Below are 20,184 nucleotides of genomic sequence, written 5' to 3' on the forward strand. Positions count from 1 at the left end.
ATCGCGGATATCTTGAAAAAAGTTATGTGAGTAAACAAAGTCACGCAACACGGTAAGCCTCTGTCGTGTACTTTTTCACCACAAGATAACAGCCAAAATGTTTATTACGATATTTACCCTAATATTTTTCGGAAAAATGGCCACATTTCTGTCATAAAACTTGATAAAAAGGACTTATGTCACGGTAGCAGTTAAACCGTGTTGCAATCTGGGCCATCATTTTCCATGATGCAATCACGCTCTTCCTCTTAAAGGTAAACACGTACTAGGTTTTTCACAGAGCAAGAAAAGATAACGATGTCATTTTGTAGCATTGCTTCTCTTCTTGGGGGGGCTTGTGGTGCAAGTTCTGAAAATCCAAACGTGACCGACTTTGTCGAGTTGAAAGACTGTACTAGAGATGTTACAGCTCACTTGAAGAGTTTTAACATTTTGACGGATGTTGAAAACGACAGCAACGAGAGGAAATTATTACTTACACGGGCAGGTTAATAAAGATCATTTTGATTTACAATTTTCGATTACAACATGAATACATTTGGACTATTCATTTATACAGCAATAATTTACCAATTAAGTTTTCTTTACCAGGGATTTTCATCACACAGGACAGTCAGTTGTATATGACGGTGTGCCCTAAACACAAAGACGCGTGCGGTATTCGCTGGCGAACAGGCAAGACTAGATGTTGCATTCCAGCAGAAGTAGCGGGTCACAAGTCGACAACCTGTCGAGGTGATCGTGGAATTGACAGAAAACAATCTTGTTTTGTTTTTAAAGAAACTGGAATGCTGGTCACAGTTGGGTCGCGTAATTGCAGTTAAACCGTACACTGCTTTAGTAGGAGAAATAAATGTTTGTTATTTTCCGGCTGGGAGGTTCGTACGGTGAAAAACGGTGACCTCGGTCTTGAAAATGTTGCCCGAAGCCGTAGGCCAAGGGCAGCCTTTTTAAGACCGAGGTCACCGTTTTTCACCATACGGACCGACCCTTAGCCGGTAAATAAACCTTTTTTTTTTTTTTTAACTTAACGAAATTCTTTCCGAAAGAACCCGAATCGTGATTTAGAGCTGTAAATACAGCAAGATCTTCCATAAGCTGAGCAATTTTTGAGCGAGTAAATGCCGTGGTTAAAATAGAGGTGATGCAAACTATAGAGAGATGCTTTACTGAAACATTTTCATTTGCGTATTGATAAAGGTGATTTAAAACGCTTCCAAACAAACCATAAAACATTATTTTTACAAGTATCTATCACAAACTGACACCTGTCAATTAGAGAATGCGTAAGAAAAAAAAAGCGCATGTACTCTTTTGAAAAACAACCAGACTAGTTTGGCAAGGACTGTCTTGTCAATGTTTTCTTTAAGAACAGTCAATGATCTTATGAAAACTAATGTTCACTCTCATCGAAAATTAATTGATGTACGAGGATTTACCTCTGTTCGTTAAGTAAACGGCGAGGAAAGTAATTGTAAGTAAATTCAAATTTTTTATTTTGAAGTTGTGAGAGTTTGCTCTTTTGTTTTCTGCACTGGTGTGTGTAAATCTGATCTTTCCTCCGTAAAAACTAAATTCGAATGATACACTCCGACGAGACACAAGAGCATTTAATGCGGCCTTTTCTAATCGAATTCCTTCAGTTTCTGTTGTGCAATTCATGGTTAAAATTTTCAAATTGAACGGACTTGGAAAGACTCACCGAGAGCGTATATTTGTTGGAGAACTGAAATTAAAACTTTGCTTGCTCTTTTATTACGAACAAATTGTTTGAGAAAATTTAGATATTGAATGAATGAAAGTTCCAGCGATTAGTTCAACTGTAACCAAATACCTCGCATTTTAACTTTCTAGGTACTTTTTGTGAACGATTAAAATTAATTATAGACGGTTTTTAGACCCCTTGTTAACCAACGTAATGACACTATTGCTTATGCAAATGAATTCTGAAACCAATACGAGATATATTAATGAAAAATGGCAACGAAAGAAGGGATGTACTGGCGACTCACGAAAGCGTTACCGTTACCGTGGGTAGAGATAGGAAAATACTGACCGGGTAAAGAACCAATCAGATTGCAGGATTCGTTACCGTGCCCTCTGAGAAAAATTAAGTAAATCAAATACACTGTTATTGCTTTGACCCTCTTTTGACAAATGAAAGGGACGCACTGTACCCAAGAGGATGAGGAACGCCAACAAACGGCCAATATTGCAGACAACTGAGTCAGTGGTCTCTTTCCTTGCCTAAACTATCGTTGGAAATGCTCCTTCGGAGCAAAATAGCCGACCGAATAGCCATTTAGGGGTGGAACAGGGGGTCTCCTGTCGGGTTCGGTACGGGTATCTTGCCTTCCCGGCTCCCACCCCTTTTTTCTTAGCTTCCTGTCTTTATCCATTCTTCGATTGCCAAATATTTAAAAGCATTGTTGCGTGGTTTCAACAAATTTCTCCCGCTTCCCACTATTTTCTAACTCCGTCTTCCTGCCCTTTCCTCTCCCGCCCCCTATTCTCCCGGGCGCTCACTTCCAAGTATCCCCTTTTAGGTTACGCTAAAGTACGAGTGAGCGTTAATCAGTAAGAAGGACTTAGAATACCACCGTTTCTATTACCATGCCCATTTATCCTTCCCTAACTCTTCTGTTTTTTTTTTTTTTTTTCGATCCGTAGCTATTTGCAAGCAATGCCGGGATCATCTGGGTAAAATGATGGTGTCTACTTCTGCGAACTCTACAGAAACTGCCTTTTCTTCACCAACAGTTGTTGTTGAACCCATGTCCGTGCAGAAAAGACAGGAAACATTTTTATTGGTAATTGTCGTTTAAACAGGTAGGCAGTCCACAGGTTTAATCAGTATCGTGCATTAATTTGCGATCATTAAATTACTTTTCATATTTTTTCCTCCCATAAGGAAGCTGAGGCAAGTAGTACAGAAGATATATGTGAGAATGTAAAACACCTTTCCATTGACGACAGCTACATTTTTGGGTCATCCGAAAACACAAGTACAACTAGCTCAGGTGAAGTGGTTCTTTGTGCCAACAAACTTTTAAGGCTGCTTAATAAATTCCTTTCGGAGTGTGACGTAAAAACGGTTGATCATCCACAGTTTGAGTGGTTAAAGAGTGCTGATAGAACGAAACGAAGGTACATACAACACACTAGAGATATCCTCGTCGCAGTGTTAAAGGTTGTGTCCCCCGAAAACTCAGGTTATCTTTGGTCAGCACTACAAGCTTCAAGGGCCGTCAATGATGAGCTTGGTTTAGAAGGTATAATGCTCCCATCCCAACGTCTTTACCTCGAGGCCATAGCAGAAACTTACAAAAATGCCGGCAGCTGGGACACACGGAGACAAATCCTTTCAATTATGACTGCCGCTGCGAGTTTTTTTACTATACAAGAATTTATTCCCGGTCTGACCCAGTATAGATACACTGTGGCGAACTTACATCGCCTTCAGCATGGAGTAGCGACGCCCGTTCCTATAGGGCCTTCAGCGAGGGTACGGATAGACGAGGCCCAACTTGATCATTTTTTGCAGTTCATTACAAGCCCACATATTATTCAAGATATGCCTTTTGGTCAAAAGAGTCTACGACTGTCCAACGGTAACGTATTGGAAGTACCAAATGTGGTTCGGTGTCTAATACCAGAGCGAATTGCTGTTCAATATGAGCAATATTGCAAAGAAGTCGGATTTACCCCTTTCAGTAAAAGAACACTTTGGCGTGTATTAGCTGCTTGTAGCGCGACGGTCAGAAAGAGCCTCCAGGGACTAGACTATTTTGCAGCCGATAGAGCCTCTGCATTTGACAAGATGATTTCACTCCTAAATCAACTTAAAGGCTTGGTTGAAGATACCACGGTAAGAGGATGGCAGGAAAAGCTCAAGAACTCAAAACTTTACCTAAAGGCGGACTTCAAGGTAAGATATTGCTTAAAGAAATAATAGTCTACTTTCGGGTTTGCTATGACCGCTGAATGAAAGAAGTGAAGAAGCATTTTTTAGAGGCTTAGCCTCCATCTGAAATTCCCATCCAACGAGAAGAAGACCTGTTTGTTATTCTATCTATTGTGTATTTTTAAATTTCAAACACTTACCAGCCGGAATTTGTGAATATTTCACCTTATGTCGAGGCTAACCTTGTATGAGTGCGTTCATAATGTCTGTCTTCAGCGGTAACTTTAAATTCGAAAATGGAGTAGTTTTTAAAGTTCATTAACTCCCATTCTCTCCCTGTTATTGATTTCAGGGTGGGCTTTAACATCGCCTACATTTGTGATTTTCTCTACCTCGGCCCTGATCATCCATGCTACTTTTATAACTTTAGTGTATAAGCCTCGTATTTGTCTTTGCCAAGTTACTGCTGCACGCGAAAATCAAGCACGCGAGCCGCGAAGCCGCGAGCCGCGATAAACGATAACGTCGTGATTTGCAAACACGCTGGCTGAGATAAGAACTATACGGATGAGAAAATGCAGACTGCAAGCAGTCTAATATAACTTAGAAGTGATCAGTCTTTTTTTACAAATTACAACTAATAGTAACAAAAACCATTTTACATACTTGAAACGGAGGGTGGGGCGAGTGCTTTAAGTTTTTGTTTTCTGCGTTTACATACTAAGAAAATAATGGTATATTGATAGGTGCACGTTGACGATGAGGCTACCATAGCAGATCATTGTATGTCATATGCTTTGAGTGATCCGAGTGACAGCTGTTTTCAGCAGAAGTGCCAACATACCCATGAGGACCACTGTTTTCAATGTGAAGAGCTTGGTACTGTTCTAGATGAGATTCAAGGGGCTGTTGAAGAGGCTTATTTTCACACGAAAGATGATCATGACGAAGCCACCTACTTGGTAAAACACAGCAAGGACGTAATTCATGCTTGGAAGGCTCACCAACTCCGTACAGTGAGGCAAGACCAGTCTAGATTGAAGATTCTCAGAGAGCTAGATAGTGGTTCAGTCTTTATTACCCAGGACTGGGTCATGAAATTTCTACCGCGCAAGTATCGTGAATCTCAGTCAGACTGGTTCGGTAAGCGCGGCATCTCTTGGCATATATCCGTTGTCGTGCGCCGCCGAGCCAACCAGTTTGAGTCACAAGGATTTGTACATATTATCCAGAACTGCACCCAAGGAAGTTCCGCTGTGGTCTCCATTATGGCACATATCCTTAGAACTTTGAAATCAGAGCACCCAGAAATCAATCAAGCATTTTTTCGTCAAGATAATGCAGGGTGCTACCATAGCACTTATACCATATTGTCAGTGCCAACAATAGAAATAGAAGCAGGAATTCACGTTGCTGAGATAGGCTTCTCAGATCCCCAGGGCGGAAAAGGGCCTGCTGATCGTATGGCTGCAACAATTAAAGGACACATAACACGATTCATAAACGAGTGGAACAATGTTACCGATACGAAGGAAATGAAAAACGCAATTCTATCCCATGGGGGTCTACCAGGGATTCGTGTAGTGTTGTTAGACAGTCTTGGGGAACGCGAAACTGTTCCCCCAACGCAACAGAAGATTAATGGCATCAGTAAACTGAACAACTTCAGATTTTATCCCGGTGGAATGAGGGTGTGGCAGGCATTTGATATAGGCCCCGGCAAATGCATCTCTTTGGAAGGAACAAATAGTAAACCTTACGTTATATTCTCTATCCAGTTTCTAGCTATAATGTAGCGTGATCTCTCTTTAGTTTTGAGACTGAAAACCTCAGCGAGGGAAAGCTTGAAATCAAAATCACTTAAAAACATCAAACCTGTCTTCAGTTTTTGTTATAAAAGTTTATTTCAATTTTTTTTTATTTACGGAACACTATACTAGAAAAATAAACTTTTACTGTGTGAATCGCAGAAAATCTCACTCTGGATAATGGTTTGGTGTGTTTGATTTTTTTTTTTAATCTTTTGATGTCATTATTTTCCACAGAACGCTATTACCAAAATATTTCGGTTACTTTTTCCCCCGGAGAATTTAAAGAGATCGCCCCAAGGAGAAAACTTAAAGAGCCCACTAAAACTTTCACAACGGATCCCGCAGAGGAAGAGGACTATGGCCGTGAAGCGAAAGGCGATGATCAAGTGTTTCCATGTCCAAAAGAGGGCTGCACACGTATTTTCCAACGGCACTCTTCTCTGGAAAAGCATCTCGCGTTCGGAACATGCACAAAGACGGTTGAAAGAGAGACACTTCTTGATAAAGCGAAGGTTAAGTATGCTGCAAGGCTATTGGAAGGTTCAAGTGCCAACTATTCCTCTACTTCCTGAAACCTGTCCTCGTAGCACTGGATATGGGACACCGTCGGAAGGCTTCGCTTTAAAACAAGTTAAGAAAGCTTACCGGTTTAACGAAAAGCAACGAGAGTATCTAACTGCCAGATTTACCATCGGGCAAGAAAGTGGCAAAAGGGTCGACGCGGAAATGGTTGCAACAGAAATGAAAAGAGCAAAGGGATCGAACGGGGAGCGCTTGTTCAGTGTCTCTGAGTTTTTGACAACTCAACAAGTAGCTTCATTTTTTTCCAGAATGGCAGCAAAAGTGAAACAGCAGACAGCCCCTGCGCACAAGCTGTAACTGAGCAAGATCTGGTTGTTATGGAGGAAGAATCTAATTTTTCAAATGCTAAGGAGTCTATTTTTGAGCAGTTAAATGTAACTCATCCTATTAATTACCAACAGTATAACATCTGTTCCATAGTCGAGAGTAACACACTCAAAAATCTCAAACTTGCAATCTTAAAACTCCTTTGCGAGAGTCTCAATCTTGCATTACCACCTAAGGTTGATCAGAGAAAAAAGACATCTTACATCGCTCTGCTCGAAGACCTTGTTAGATGCTGCTCTTGCAGTGCAGTTTAAAAGGCAAATGGCCAAAGGCTGCTTAAAAAAATGATATGAACGTTGATATAAAACGAAAGGCAAGGAACATATTTTGGATTAGAGGAGCCATTGAAGTTCCCGCGTAGTGTGAGCTCATCGGCACCGACCTACCTATGAGGGTCCTGGGGCCTCCTCTCCGAGGAGAACTTCCTTTTACCTGTTTCTTAGCGCGCCTTTCTTAGTAGACAAAGACTGCTGATAGGGTGTCCTGGGATATGCCCCCCCCCCTCAAATTTTGAAGTCTAGAGCTTCTGAAGACACCGGAAATACGCTTCAGTCCTAAGAAAAATTTTTCAATCTTTTATTACAAAGATTAAAATGAATAATATTGATAATAATAAATTGCTCTTGGTGAGGCTACAGCCCACTGAACCCCATGGCTCCGCGGCCCCCGTATTAAGGGCGCAAGCCGGAAATGAAAAAGTCCCCTTCGAACCGCACTTGGCAGTCAGCCTGGAGTCAGACAGGATCAGGCCGGCTGAATGTTGTTCGATGAAGACTCATAAAATAATTGATACAAATAATGTAAAACGAGATATATAGGACTGGATGCTTTAGAATGGAGTTTTGACGAAAAAGAAGATCGTGTCCGCTTTATTCGGCAACTTCACCTTTGATCCAACGTGACAATTGTCACGCAATAGAAACATTTTGCTTTTCGTCAAGACAGTATCGAGAATTAAAAACAAAAAAACCATTAGCTTAAAGAAGAATCAAACGCTATTAAATACTGGTTATTATTCTTGTAAATTTTATGTTGTAGCCGTCAAAAGAGCCCTTCCTACACCAGAACCGTTAGGCGGTAAGATTTCTACAACTGATTTCCATCATGCAAATTCGTGACTTCTGGCCACAGTGCGTCGCAAAGATTTATGTTTTGACAGCACGTTTCTGAGTTACCTAAGTTTTTTATTTCATAGTATTTTAGTACAAGGACCAAACTTTGCGCCAGCATGTAGTTTGACATGATACCATACATACCAAGAAGCGTTTTGAAGGCTTGAAGTTGGTCGATTTTTCGCTTTTTGCAACAAGCGCCTAACAGCACTTTGTTAAAAAATCATGTGAATTTTAAAACTAAACCAAAGCTCCTTAAAATTCCACAAATAAAAATCAAATGAATTATACTTTGAACTAAACCCCCCCAGGATATCTTACGAAACATCCTCCTTCAGTACTAGCACGCTAAAATTGCTCAATTTTGCTGTATTTTTGCATAATTAATTAGATAAAAATACCAATAAAAACCCGAATTTTCGTTTTTCCCCATTTCCTCGGACACATTTGATTTTTCAAACTTTGAAATATTTTTTTTAATGCATCTTCCTAAAGGGGTTTTTACAGGTAAATCATCAGAATTTTCGATTTTTTTAACCTGGCCAGCGATTCTCGATATTTACAGTCACGACCTCTTTATGGCTGGTCTAAATTCATTTTCGTTTTTCTTGTAAGAACTGCAGTCAGTGCATACAACATTAACCAAGAAAAGATAAGAGACTCGGAGTTTAAGGCCCAGTTGAGGCGTCGGGCTTCTGTCGTGCCAAAGTAAACGGTAAGTGCGCTCAACAAAACGTTCGGCAGAAACATAACTTTGATTCAGACGTGGTACCACTCGTACCAGGAGGAAACGAAGCCACGTGACAAATCTCCCCTTACCTTCCCGCGAAAACGCAGTCGCACCAGAATGCATCAATATAATTTTTGAATGTTGTTTGGGTCGGCAAAAGCACGATATCTGAATCGCTATCGTGCCAGAATCGTGTAGCACGGCAAACCTTTCCGTCACTAACTGCTTTGCCGTGCTTTAAAAATGTTATTCTGACACCGTGCTTTTGCCGTACTCAGTTTCTAGATGTAGTTCGGCTCGGTTGAAGGGCGACCTTTGAAACTTGTCCAGAACGGCGAAATGAGTAAATACATGCAAGGGTGGGTAACAATCAGGATGGATATCGTGACCATTAAGCACCATCTTGTTTCTTTATATTTGTTAGGACAATTGCAAATGGGTATTTGGATGAAGTGGCAAAATAACAGGGAAAATTACCAAGGATCCTAATAATATTCCCGCAAAAAGGACTTTCTATCTATATATACATATATATATACGGCACGACGAAGCAATCTGTACGCCCATCAAACACTCCTGCAAGATTCTTCCAGCATTTGAATTAAAAATAAAGGAGTAACTGGAGTCGATATACATTTCAATAAAGATAGATAGCAAAAATCATTCAGTCTAAGATTGAAAACCACATTCATACTAATAAACACTTCCACTTTCAATATAACGAGATTCATTGATCACGAGGCATACAGGTATGCCTAAGTTTATTTAACGTATAGTCAAAGAAGAGGACTAGATTTGATATACATTGACATAAAGATATTATGGCGCATACAACAATCTGTAGGCTGATAAAACACAACTTAAAAGATTCTTCCAGCAATTACAATTTAGAATTAAAACTAATTCATCATCATCATCATCATCATCATCATGATGGTCATCGTCGTTGTCATCATCATCATCATCATCATCATCATCATCACCATCATCATCATGATCATCATCATCATCATCATCATCATGGTCATCGTCATCGTCATCATCATCATCATCATCATCATCATCATGGTCATCGTCATCCTCATCATCATCATCATCATCATCATCGTCATCATCATCATCATCATAAGGAAAGCAAAATATAAAAGAAAATTGCCTTCACTATAAAGGTCGGTTTCAGTGCGTATCTTCGTAGTGATATTACTACGTAAGTTCCCCACGTCATGTGTATCTTCATCGGAAGCAAAAAACAAGTAAAACTCACGATTAGTCTCGTTTTTTAATTCCCACTGGTAAGAAAATTATAAAGTGAGCGGACGCTCACTACACGAACAGTAATGGAAAAGGAATTCAAAACGAAACGCTATCTCTCTCTAAGGCTAAAACACTGAACAACGGGGCCACTGTTCAGACAACTTTAACTTTGGCCAAGCAGGTCCTGGGAAACGCAAAGAATTGACCAGGACACAGCTTGGCATTCTCTTCGGGTTCCCCTATTACGAGCGGAGGTGGCACTTCCCCTTCCTTGCTGTCGACCCATCTAACAAGGACGACATCGACGCCGGCAGGGAAAGTCTGGCCATGCAGGGTCCTCCGACTCGGCTGCAGGTAGCCGACCGCCAAGTACTTGTCCGGCGATCCACCCGGTCAAATACGACGGACGTTTCTTCAGTCCCGTGTGATCCTACAAAAAGGCAACAAAAGCAATTGTCAGTATTCTCTAACATAGCGACAACAGCAAAGCAAGTCAAAAGCACACAACTTTAGAAAACTTACAAAAAAAAAAAAGTGAATCTGACTTTAAAATAGTGAACCAGTTTTCTCTCAGCATATTTATTCATTGAAAAGGCATCAAAAATTAGGTAGAAAACAACACTGTAGCTTTGCTCTTTTGGGATCTGAAGGGCGGATATAGATACAGATTTCAAAAAGCTACATGTTTTATGTTCAGTGACAGTCTTGCTGAAAATACTAACAGTTCAAAGGGTATCGAGCCAGAGGGTAGTGAAAGTTATCCACGATTAATTGAAAATCAATAACAAGTATGATATTATTAAAGCAAAAATACTACTTAAAATAAAATGGTATGTTATCTAAAATATAGACTGCCCTTGTCCAATCTTTAATGACCTTATCAGTCTGTACACTTATCTGCAAGTAGGTTGGCCGTTATGACATTATTAATATCACCATATAAACTTCCCACTGAGCTCCCTCTTGTACAATGCTGCACAAAAAAGTAGAAGAGAGAATACAATTATTATTTAACATTACAAATGCTATACTCACCTGATTGCCCTGCTATTTGCCTCTGTGGTAGCACTTTAGGGGAGTCTCTAGGCTCTTCCAGGCCGGTGCTTTCCTTAGCTGTAAAGATTAGTTTACGCCTCAGTACTGTTGCTATAAAACTAATTACTTTGGGGTATGAGTAGTAATAGCTGCCTTCAGGGGACAATGATTGACACCAATGTTGACTTGTGACCGTTTCATTCCATGGCACGATAAATGCGATCAATAAACTATCCCCTTTGTCACTCTTCAACACTGCTGCTCGAAGTTGTGGAAGACGAGTATGATGACAAACAAGAAAAACTATTATTAACATTAAAATGCTTTACACTCACGTGATTGACCTGCTGTCGACCTTTTTCGTGGAGGCTCTTGAGAGGAGCGTCTAGGCTCTCCCAGGGCAGTGCTTTCCTTAGGTGCAAAGGTAAGTCTACTCGTCACTAAGATCATGTTAAAATAGACCTGTTACTTTAAAACCAATTTATACCTTGGTGTATGAATAGTTATAGCTGGCTGCCTTTAGGGAGGCAATGATTTGTCACTCTTCAACACTGTTGCTCAAAGTTGTAGAAGAGTTGAGTGGTAAACAAGGAATAAGGATTTGTTACCATTACAAATGTTATACTCACGTGATTGCCGTGCTGTTGGCCTCTTTCGTGGAGGCTCCTTAGAGGAGCCTCTGGGCTCTTTCTGGTCAATGCTTTCCTTAGCTGTAAAGGTAAATTCATGCTTCAGTTGGATGCTTTTAAACTAATTCCTTTGGTGTATGAATAGTGATAGCGGCCTTCAGGGGAAGCACCGATTAACAACAAATGTCGACTTATGACCGTTTCATCGAAAGTCGTGATTATAGTATCTAAACTACCCAGTTTGTCGCTGTTCGACACTGCTACTCGAAGTTGTGGAAGAGTGAGTGGTGAACAAGGAATAATTATTATTTAAGGTTACAAATGCTACACTCACACAATTGCCCTGCTGTCTGCCTCTTTCGTTGAGGCTCTTTAGAGGAGTCTCTATGCTCTTCCAGGCCGGTGCTTTCATTGACTGTAAAGTTAAGTTCGCACTTCAAGTAAAACTAAATATACCTGTTGCTTTAAAACCAACTACGTTGGTATATGATTTATTTTATTTAATTTTTTTGGCCAAGTTCATTCTCTATTATGACATTTCATTCATCACTGTAGTTAAAGTATTACGCAGGAAGTCTCAGAAGCCTTTCTAGCCAATAGCTAGCTGCCTTAAGGGATCGAGGACATGATTTATTTCTCTGCAACACTTTCGCTCGAAGTTGTAGAAGAGTGAGTGGTGAAAAAAGGATAATTATTATTAAACGTTACAATACTATATAGTCACATAATTGCCCATGTGTTGGTCTCCTTTGAGGAGGTTCTTTGGAGGAGTCTCGAGGATCTTCAACGCCAGTGCTTTCCTTAGCTGTAAAAGTAAATTCCTGCTTAAGTGAGATTAGATATACCTGTTGCTCTAAAGCTTATTACGTTGGTGTATGAATCAGTAACAGCAGGCTGCCAAGTCAGGGACTCAGGCAATGATTAACAACAATGTAAATCACCCAAATGTATAGTTATCTCTTGTTTTAAATAAATAACTACAACTGTAGGTATTTATGGTAGCCATATATACGGGCTAATTTACAACTCACACATGCATGTTAGACCACCCTATATGCACATGATTTATTCCCTAATGAATCTTTCAGTTCAATGCTTTCCTTAGCAACAAGTTAAGTGCAGTAAAACTTGTGTGAGCAAGTCAAGATTGCTTCTGCCTTTACTTGTGATTAGATTTGGTTTACCTACACTTCTGATTGGTTGAGAAAGTGGCACAGATTTTTTAAGCAACCACCAAACAGTTTTTAAGACCAATCACAGTAATGCAAAACCAAAGTAAATGCAATTTTTTGTGGACTCTCAAGTAAAAACTACTCTATTCCAATAAGTATTGCAGCTCTTCCTGGACAATGGTATATCACACTTCCCCCCCCCCCCCCAACACTGATCTGTCTGGTTGCCTCAACAATTCAACGATACCCATTCATTCATTCATTCATTCATTCATTCTCAGTTGAGTAGTACTTTGAGAATAAAGTGACCAAAAGTACAGCACAGCAATGGCAGCCTGGGCTCAAACCCAGACTGCTCAATCCAGAGTCCAGCAAAATTAAGAGCCATTAGGCCACCATGACTTATGACAATGAGAACATGACAAACCAATTACTCAGTAGTAAAAACTTATTATTATTTCCTTGTAATTTCACCTAAAGCAAAAAGTTTACCAAATTGTTTAGTCAGTATTTACATGTAGACCTGTCACATGCTTGGTGAAACTGGGCATGTTTCTTGTACGACAACACAACACCCTGAAGTGGACAAGGCTAGAAATTGAACCAAACCAGTTCCACCAAATGCTTTGCTTACCTTTTAATGAATATGTTATAGTACAACTAAGTAAAAATGGAATACTTACATGAAGACAGTTGTTCCATCAATTCATCTAGGCTTGGGGTTGATGTTGTTGTGTTTTTTCCCTTTTGCCTACATCTGGCTGAATGAAGAATGCAAATTTCAATAAACTCAATGTATCAGAGGGTAAAGTTAATATGAATGAAGTTACCCAGACAGTTTATGTTATCCTAGCTTGCGTATAACATATCACTCATAACCCTGTTTGTGGTCATCTTGTAATGTTTTTTTTTTCATTGACTTCATACAAAATTAATCTTGAAGAGTTAGAAGGAGTTATAAGTTATAAGGAGTCTTTATTATTTCATTCTTAAAGGTTCTTCATATTATAATGTTTCTAGTATGCAGTGTCAACTTTATGTAAATGAAGGAAAACAATGAATTTTTTCTAGTTACAATGAACTATACACATATTAACTATACAGTCACATAATAAAAAGTATTAAATACCTTCACAAAAAGCAGCATATGAATTTAAAAAAAGCTGTCCCTCCCTGCAGGGTGCCACCATTGTTGTTTTGTCCCCAATAAAATCATATGCCACCCCAGGGGTGCCATATTTATAGATATTATGGCCTCCGCCATGCTTCTTATGCATGAGCACAACAACATTGTAGTCATGGTGGAGGCGAAGGACATCAGCCTGAAATCCAAAGGCATATAATAAATATGCATTATAGCTTAATCCATGTGTGAAAAATTAATAATTAAAACAATTGACACCTCTTGATTAAAATGAACTGCCTGGTACAATGATGTTTGGTGCTGTACTTTACACAAACACATGTAATTAATGATTGATAGATTCAATAATATCAGTATCAGCAGGAATAATGGAACAACTGATGTTTTAACAAAAAGCTGCATCTAGTTAGGCTACATGTACATACACTGTGATGTAGCTTTCTGGTTTCATGGGTGGAGCTTGTTTTCCCCCTCTTCAACACTTTGTCCCAGTCCTTTTTTTTTTTTTAATTTGTAATTGCATGTAGCTGTTCTACAATTTTTCAGTGCAACAATGCAATCAGCCAAACAGGATGGACATTTCTTAAAAGAATTAAAGAACAACCAAGGTTATAAAAATATCCATACCAAGCCAAAGGATGGTTATTTGGAAAATCTGAGGGGGATCGAGGGAGGTCTCAATAGCCAGAGATTTTAAAGGAAAAAATGAAGCTTAAGTGAACTTTCCAGGGGAGGGACGGTGGGGGTTAGAGGAGGGGGTTAAACCCAAAAAAATATTCGGGAAGGTATAGACCTTTTGGGCAACTGGATAATCAGGTTAGAAACTCGTGATTGTAGTCAAATTTAGGAGTACAACACCTCAGTCCATTAGATCGCAACTTTTCTGTCAGAACAGTACAATTTAAAACACTTCGAAAGTTACACATAAAAACTTACTACCATTTTGTTGAGAATCACTACTCGTGTTCTATCACATCATAGATAGAAAGGGTAGAATAGCCAATCAGAAAAATGGATTTGAGATAGAATGCTAGTAGATAAAGGGGGAGTGCAAAGTGTTATTGGCCTTAATTTGTCAACCAATGTTCACGCAATGTATGTATGTGATACAATACTTACAGTGAGCTGTGTTTGGAGAATTAATTTATGTAGTGTGAATACTTATTGAGGTTTCTGCGATATCCAGAATCATCAAGGTCTTTATCGTTAAAGTTTGTTGCTATGAGCTGAAGACTTTGGCAAAGGCTGATAACATAATCTTGATTTTGATTTTCAATTTCGATTTCTGATAGGTTAAGTCTGCATTTGAGGCAAGTGGCCCATCAGGCCTGAGCTTATCTTGGTTTCTGCAGCATGAAGCAAGTAGGAGTATTTCTACTCCCGCCTAGATGGGATGCTAGTCCATCGCAGGGTTACCCCCAGCAGTAAATTCGCTGGTACCCATTTATACACCTGGGTGAAGAGAGGAACTGTGAGTTTAAGGTGTCTTGCCTAAGTACACAACGCAATGCCTGGCAGATGCTCAAACCTGAACTATTCGATCTGGAGTCCAACGCACTAACCTTTAAGCGACCGCGCCATGCCACTAGAGTTTTATTCAGCTCGCAAAATTTTAATCTGGTAATCAAGGCTTGATGAGTTCAATTGGATACGCCCCAGGGTAGGGGGGAGAAAATTTGAACATACAGTGGACTCCGGATAACGCGAATCCTCGCTAATTCGAACCTTGCACTTGCGCGACTCGGGCAATTTCAGCAACTTCCGAAAACACAAGTGATATTAATCCTTAATTTTACTCGGCCCCATGCGACTACTTATACTTATTAACTACATGTAACAGTACGTTGCTAATATTACTTAAATCACTTACAGTAATTACAAAACTAACAATGTTTACATTACTCACAATGCTACCCCCATTACAATTAATACTTAACTTATAATATATATTCTAGGGAGGCAGACACCACAATACATCACAGAGACGGTGCAAATACTTCAATTAGATTTTTAGTTGATAATGAAAATAGACAATGCAGTATTTCAGTGAGCCATCCATATATTTCCTCCTGGCGCACAGTATCACAACAAAAATTCTCACACAATAATGGTTCTCATCTTCTCCCGAAATCTTGAAGCTTCTTGTTTTTTAAGGCAATAAGTTTTTCACTCTCCTTCTTATTAGCTTCTACTTTGCGTAGAAGCAAATTAAACTTTGGGATTGACTTTTTTCTTCTAAACTCCCTTATACACAGTTTACCGAGCATCATAAAATAATTTAACAGGTCATTTCTATCTAAAAACCCAATTGTAACTTGTTTTAGAGAGTATGTTCAGATTTTCAATCCGAAAATTAGATCAACAACTGCAAAACCTGTTCCAAAACGCTCGCGCATAGGAGCAGTCATAAAAGAGATGGTATAAGTCTTCTCTTCTTTGTAAATTGCACAAAAGGAACACATCTTTGACTCAACTAACCCAATTTTAAATGATTTGGTATTTGTAAACAAGATGTTATTTAATAATTTATATTGGAAACAACAGACATTAGGATTACTAGCCGCGCTGTGGGGGATCGAGAATAATTCATGTAACGGGGTTGAAAGTTCCAAATCGGCTGAAAGAGTTTACAGTCCATTCGGATATTTAGCTTTATTAACAATCAGCAGGGAATAGAACTGTCTTCACTGGGCTGAGTACGTGTGGAGTTCAATGATATTGTCTTTGAACGTCCCAGGACCAAATTCCACCGGTGGAAAAGAGGACAACTTGTCCTCAGACACAGACAATCGTAAGGCAGACCATGTCAAAACATTGGAATCAAGCCCTGCATTCTTTAGGTTTTCAAAAGAGCGTATATTATACAAATTAAATAATAGATCATTTAAATGAATAATTCCACACTCTGTATATTTTTATAGAAGATAGATTTGTTATTAATTCTTATCTCTTTATTATTCCAAATTAAATAATGGGAATAATTAATATCAGAGAAAGCATTTCTTAAATCTGCCCACCAGTCAAGTAACTGTTGATAAAAACCGTTTAAACTTAAATTGAGATTCCTTACATCATAATTGCATTTTAAGAGTAGAGTTCCTCCATATTTTTTCAAATGAAATGCAATTGAAAATAGCACTTCTATGAACCTACTCGCTCGTCAAGAACCTGTGGAATCCAGGAGAACCTTAGGGCTTTAAATTGGGTTTCAAGGTCTGTAAGATTCAGGCCACCGTTCTTCAGTGAGTTAATGACTGACAGTCTGGTCAATTTATCTGGACCTTTCCACAAAAATTTATCTATTATCCTCTCCCTCTGTTGAATGATTTCTTGTCGAGTTTCCAATATTGTCGAAACACATAACAGCTTTAATTTGGTCATAGTTAGTAGAGGGGACTAACTATGATTTGGTATGACTGAGAAACGATTTTTTGATGTTCACTATGCCAAACAAGGAAAAACCCCTCAGACTCCATAGGTTGATCGTTTTTTTTTTTTAATTTGTCTTATTTCTTACTTTCTTTCTGCTCACAGAAAATCGTTGTTTTGGTAATTAGTGGAACTCAATGTTTTGCATAGTTAAAGATATCATGGCTAGAAATCATGTAAGGAATTAGCATTCATGGTTGCTCTCAAAGTGCTTTTATATAAATTAAGTTTGATGGATAAATATGATTGCTCGGGTCTTTAAGGATGGTTAACTCATGTAATTGTTGAATAATTTTCATTAGAGTGATTCCCGTGAGGATCACTGAATGTGACCATGCTTTCAAAAGACGTGAAGCTCCATCAGCACGTGTTATTGAGCCTTTACCCATGATAGCCCCCGCTCTAAACAACATGTGCGGTAACAGCAGTAGCAGTAGCAACAACAACAACAACAACAACAACTTGATTACTAGTCAGAAAGCAATGCTACCAAGTCTTTACTTATTGAATGCACGTTCCCTTTTTCTGAAGCTAGACGAATTAACAGCATTACTGGCAACGTATCCAGTTGACTTATTAGTCGCTATCACAGACTCGTGGTTGCGTAGTAATATCGATGACAGCCTTTTATCAATCAGTGCTTTCAATCTCTTCCGTAAAAATCGAGTAGCTGGCCGAGCTGGCGGAATCTGCGTTTACTTGAACAACGTAATACCTTGTAGACCTCGATGGGACTTAGAAAACCCGAACCCAATGCCTGTGGCTCACTTTTGCGCCCCAAACGCCGGGCTAGACCTTTATCTGGCATAGCTATCTGCGTTGTTTATCACCCTCTAGGTCGACCTGCCTAAAGTCACAAAGAACTGAATGACTATTTAGTTAATGCTACTGATCGTCTGTTTGACGAACATCCTGATCAGGGTCTGGTTCTCCTAAACGATTTCAACGATTTCGATTGTAGTGACCTGGTAACCAGTGACCTGGTTTCTCATCACAGTTTAAAGCAAGTCGTTCAACAACCTACTGGAGACTCTACTATCTAAGATCTTATTGTAACAAATATGCATAACCTCTATAGCAGCCCAACTATCCATGCCTCGCGAGGCTCAAGTGATCATAACATCGTATTTTGGAAACCTAGTCTAGAGCATGGGCAGACACCGCGGGTTAACACCCCTAAGCACGCGGTGCATCGGCGTTCTCCAGGGAACAAAACTCGGCCCAATATTGTTCCTGCTAATGATTAACAATGCTGATGATGATTCACTGCACGTAACCTTCAACGCTAGCATTTCTGCAAGCCTCTCAGTCCCAGTTCTTCAAAGGCTGATTAGTGCAATCCCATGGTTAATTAACCCTGGTTTCTCTATTTCTTTGTTTAAACCCCTTTTTCGGATAATTTTCCCTTTTCTTTTCAGAACATCTTATCATTAAATTGTACACAAAAAAAAGATCATATTGAATTTTCTTTCAAAGCTTTGAGATCTCTAATCAGATTTCACACTCACCCTGGGTTTTCTTAACCCACCTTTGAACAACCTGTTTCCGGTGTGCAATCATGAGTGAAGTAAGGGACTATGAGAGTGTAAGGGCTTACTCAAAAACTCAAAACAATACAATGAGCATAGTTGTTCGACCGACTGACTGTACGACTGATTGACTGACTGCATGTCATCTTAGTAAATGACCGGCCACTGGTTGACTGACTGCATGTCTTAAGCCTTGGTCAAACGGCGCCTGATAGTCGATGATAATTGATTCTCTTCAAACTATCATCAACTATCACCAGCTATCATTCGCATGGTCAAACGGCCAAAAAAGTTTTAAGATAGTTGATGATAGTTCACCGGCAGTCGCGCGAGCAAAGTCACGCGAGCAGCTAGTTCCAGGCTCTTTTCGCGTAAGATGTGAACACTAACATGGCTTCGCGTGAGACAAACAAACTTGTTGAAGTATGAATTTACGACGAAAGAGGGCGGCAGCTTGCTTAATAGTAATCGATTTGTTGGTGGAATGTACTTCTATTAGACGTAATATCAGGTCATTACTCCATCTCGCCGTTGAACGTTTAGTGAAACGCTGTTTTTTCAGCGGTGTCTCTTCGATTTCCTGCGAGTTGACGCTTTCTCCAGATTCTTGGTTTTCAATATTTTCTTTCTCATTATTATTATCTTGGGTATAAAAACGAATTTCTGAAGCTAAAGCTGAGCCTCGCGAGGAGCTTTTGGCGACCATTTTAAACGAGTCCGCCGATTTTCGGGGAAAACAGCTCACCAAAAACTATCATGAACTACTATACGCGTGGTCAAACGAGAAAAACTATCATCGACTATCATGAAAAATTTGAGCAGCTTAAAATGAATGATAGTTGGTGATAGTCGATAATAGTGTATGATAGTTGATGGTCAAACGGAAGCGCGTGCTTCAACTATCATCGACTATCATGCGCCGTTTGACCTGGGCTTTAGTGAATAACCGGCAACTGGTTGACTGACTGCATGTCTTAGTGAATGACCGGCAACTGGTTGACTGACTGCATGTCTTAGTGAATGACCGGCAACTGCTTGGCTGACTGCATGTCTTTGTGAATGACCGGCCACTGGTTGGCTGACTGCATGTCTTAGTGAATGACCGGTCACTGGTTGACTGACTGGACAATATTTAAACAATACTTTGAGTTTCCAAGTAAACATAGGAATAACTACACGTATATGAATAAACAAAACTACAAAACTTGACGTGTACTACAATCAAAACTCGTTTCCATGGATTTAATCAAATAAGGAGAGACATTGGAAACTGCAGTGGTATGTACATTCATATGACACAGCAAGATACTGTACTAAGAGCAAATCCCAGACAGTAAACTGCGAATATTCCAAGGTAAGAAATATGTGTAAGAAGTAAAATGTACGCTGCTTTATCTTCATCTGCAGTCTTTAGTTACTGCTGGGATCTCCTTTTTACTTCTTCCAGACTTGATGACCGAGGTTAGGTTCCTGTTTGACGCTTGATTCATTCTTCAAACCATTCCAGGATCCTCAGATCATTTGAC

General features: G+C 39.5%; 2 protein-coding genes and 1 pseudogene across 3 annotated transcripts; 1 reads left to right on the top strand and 2 right to left on the bottom strand.

The window, feature by feature from the left end:
* Positions 1–2,007: 2,007 nt before the first annotated feature.
* Positions 2,008–6,921, top strand: LOC148740401 (uncharacterized; annotated as a pseudogene). Its single transcript, XR_015997112.1, has 4 exons — positions 2,008–2,810; positions 2,912–3,928; positions 4,651–5,653; positions 5,950–6,921. The product of XR_015997112.1 is annotated as an uncharacterized LOC148740401 (transcript).
* A 2,271-nt stretch (positions 6,922–9,192) lies between these two features.
* LOC148740402 (uncharacterized) lies at positions 9,193–11,759 on the bottom strand. The gene is made up of 4 exons (XM_088750632.1): positions 11,385–11,759; positions 11,091–11,166; positions 10,756–10,833; positions 9,193–10,150 (listed from the first exon to the last, which is right to left on the bottom strand). The coding sequence occupies exons 1-4, from the start codon at positions 11,481–11,483 to the stop codon at positions 9,963–9,965; spliced, it is 441 nt and encodes a 146-aa protein (XP_088606758.1). The 5' UTR covers positions 11,484–11,759; the 3' UTR covers positions 9,193–9,962.
* Positions 11,760–12,088: 329 nt separating this feature from the next.
* On the bottom strand, positions 12,089–13,953 carry LOC148740403 (uncharacterized). The gene is made up of 3 exons (XM_088749673.1): positions 13,686–13,953; positions 13,240–13,317; positions 12,089–12,189 (listed from the first exon to the last, which is right to left on the bottom strand). The coding sequence occupies exons 1-3, from the start codon at positions 13,831–13,833 to the stop codon at positions 12,089–12,091; spliced, it is 327 nt and encodes a 108-aa protein (XP_088605799.1). The 5' UTR covers positions 13,834–13,953.
* Positions 13,954–20,184: the final 6,231 nt, after the last annotated feature.

Source organism: Stylophora pistillata, chromosome 2 (assembly GCF_964205215.1).
Source record: "Stylophora pistillata chromosome 2, jaStyPist1.2, whole genome shotgun sequence".
NCBI classification, from domain to species: domain Eukaryota; kingdom Metazoa; phylum Cnidaria; class Anthozoa; order Scleractinia; family Pocilloporidae; genus Stylophora; species Stylophora pistillata.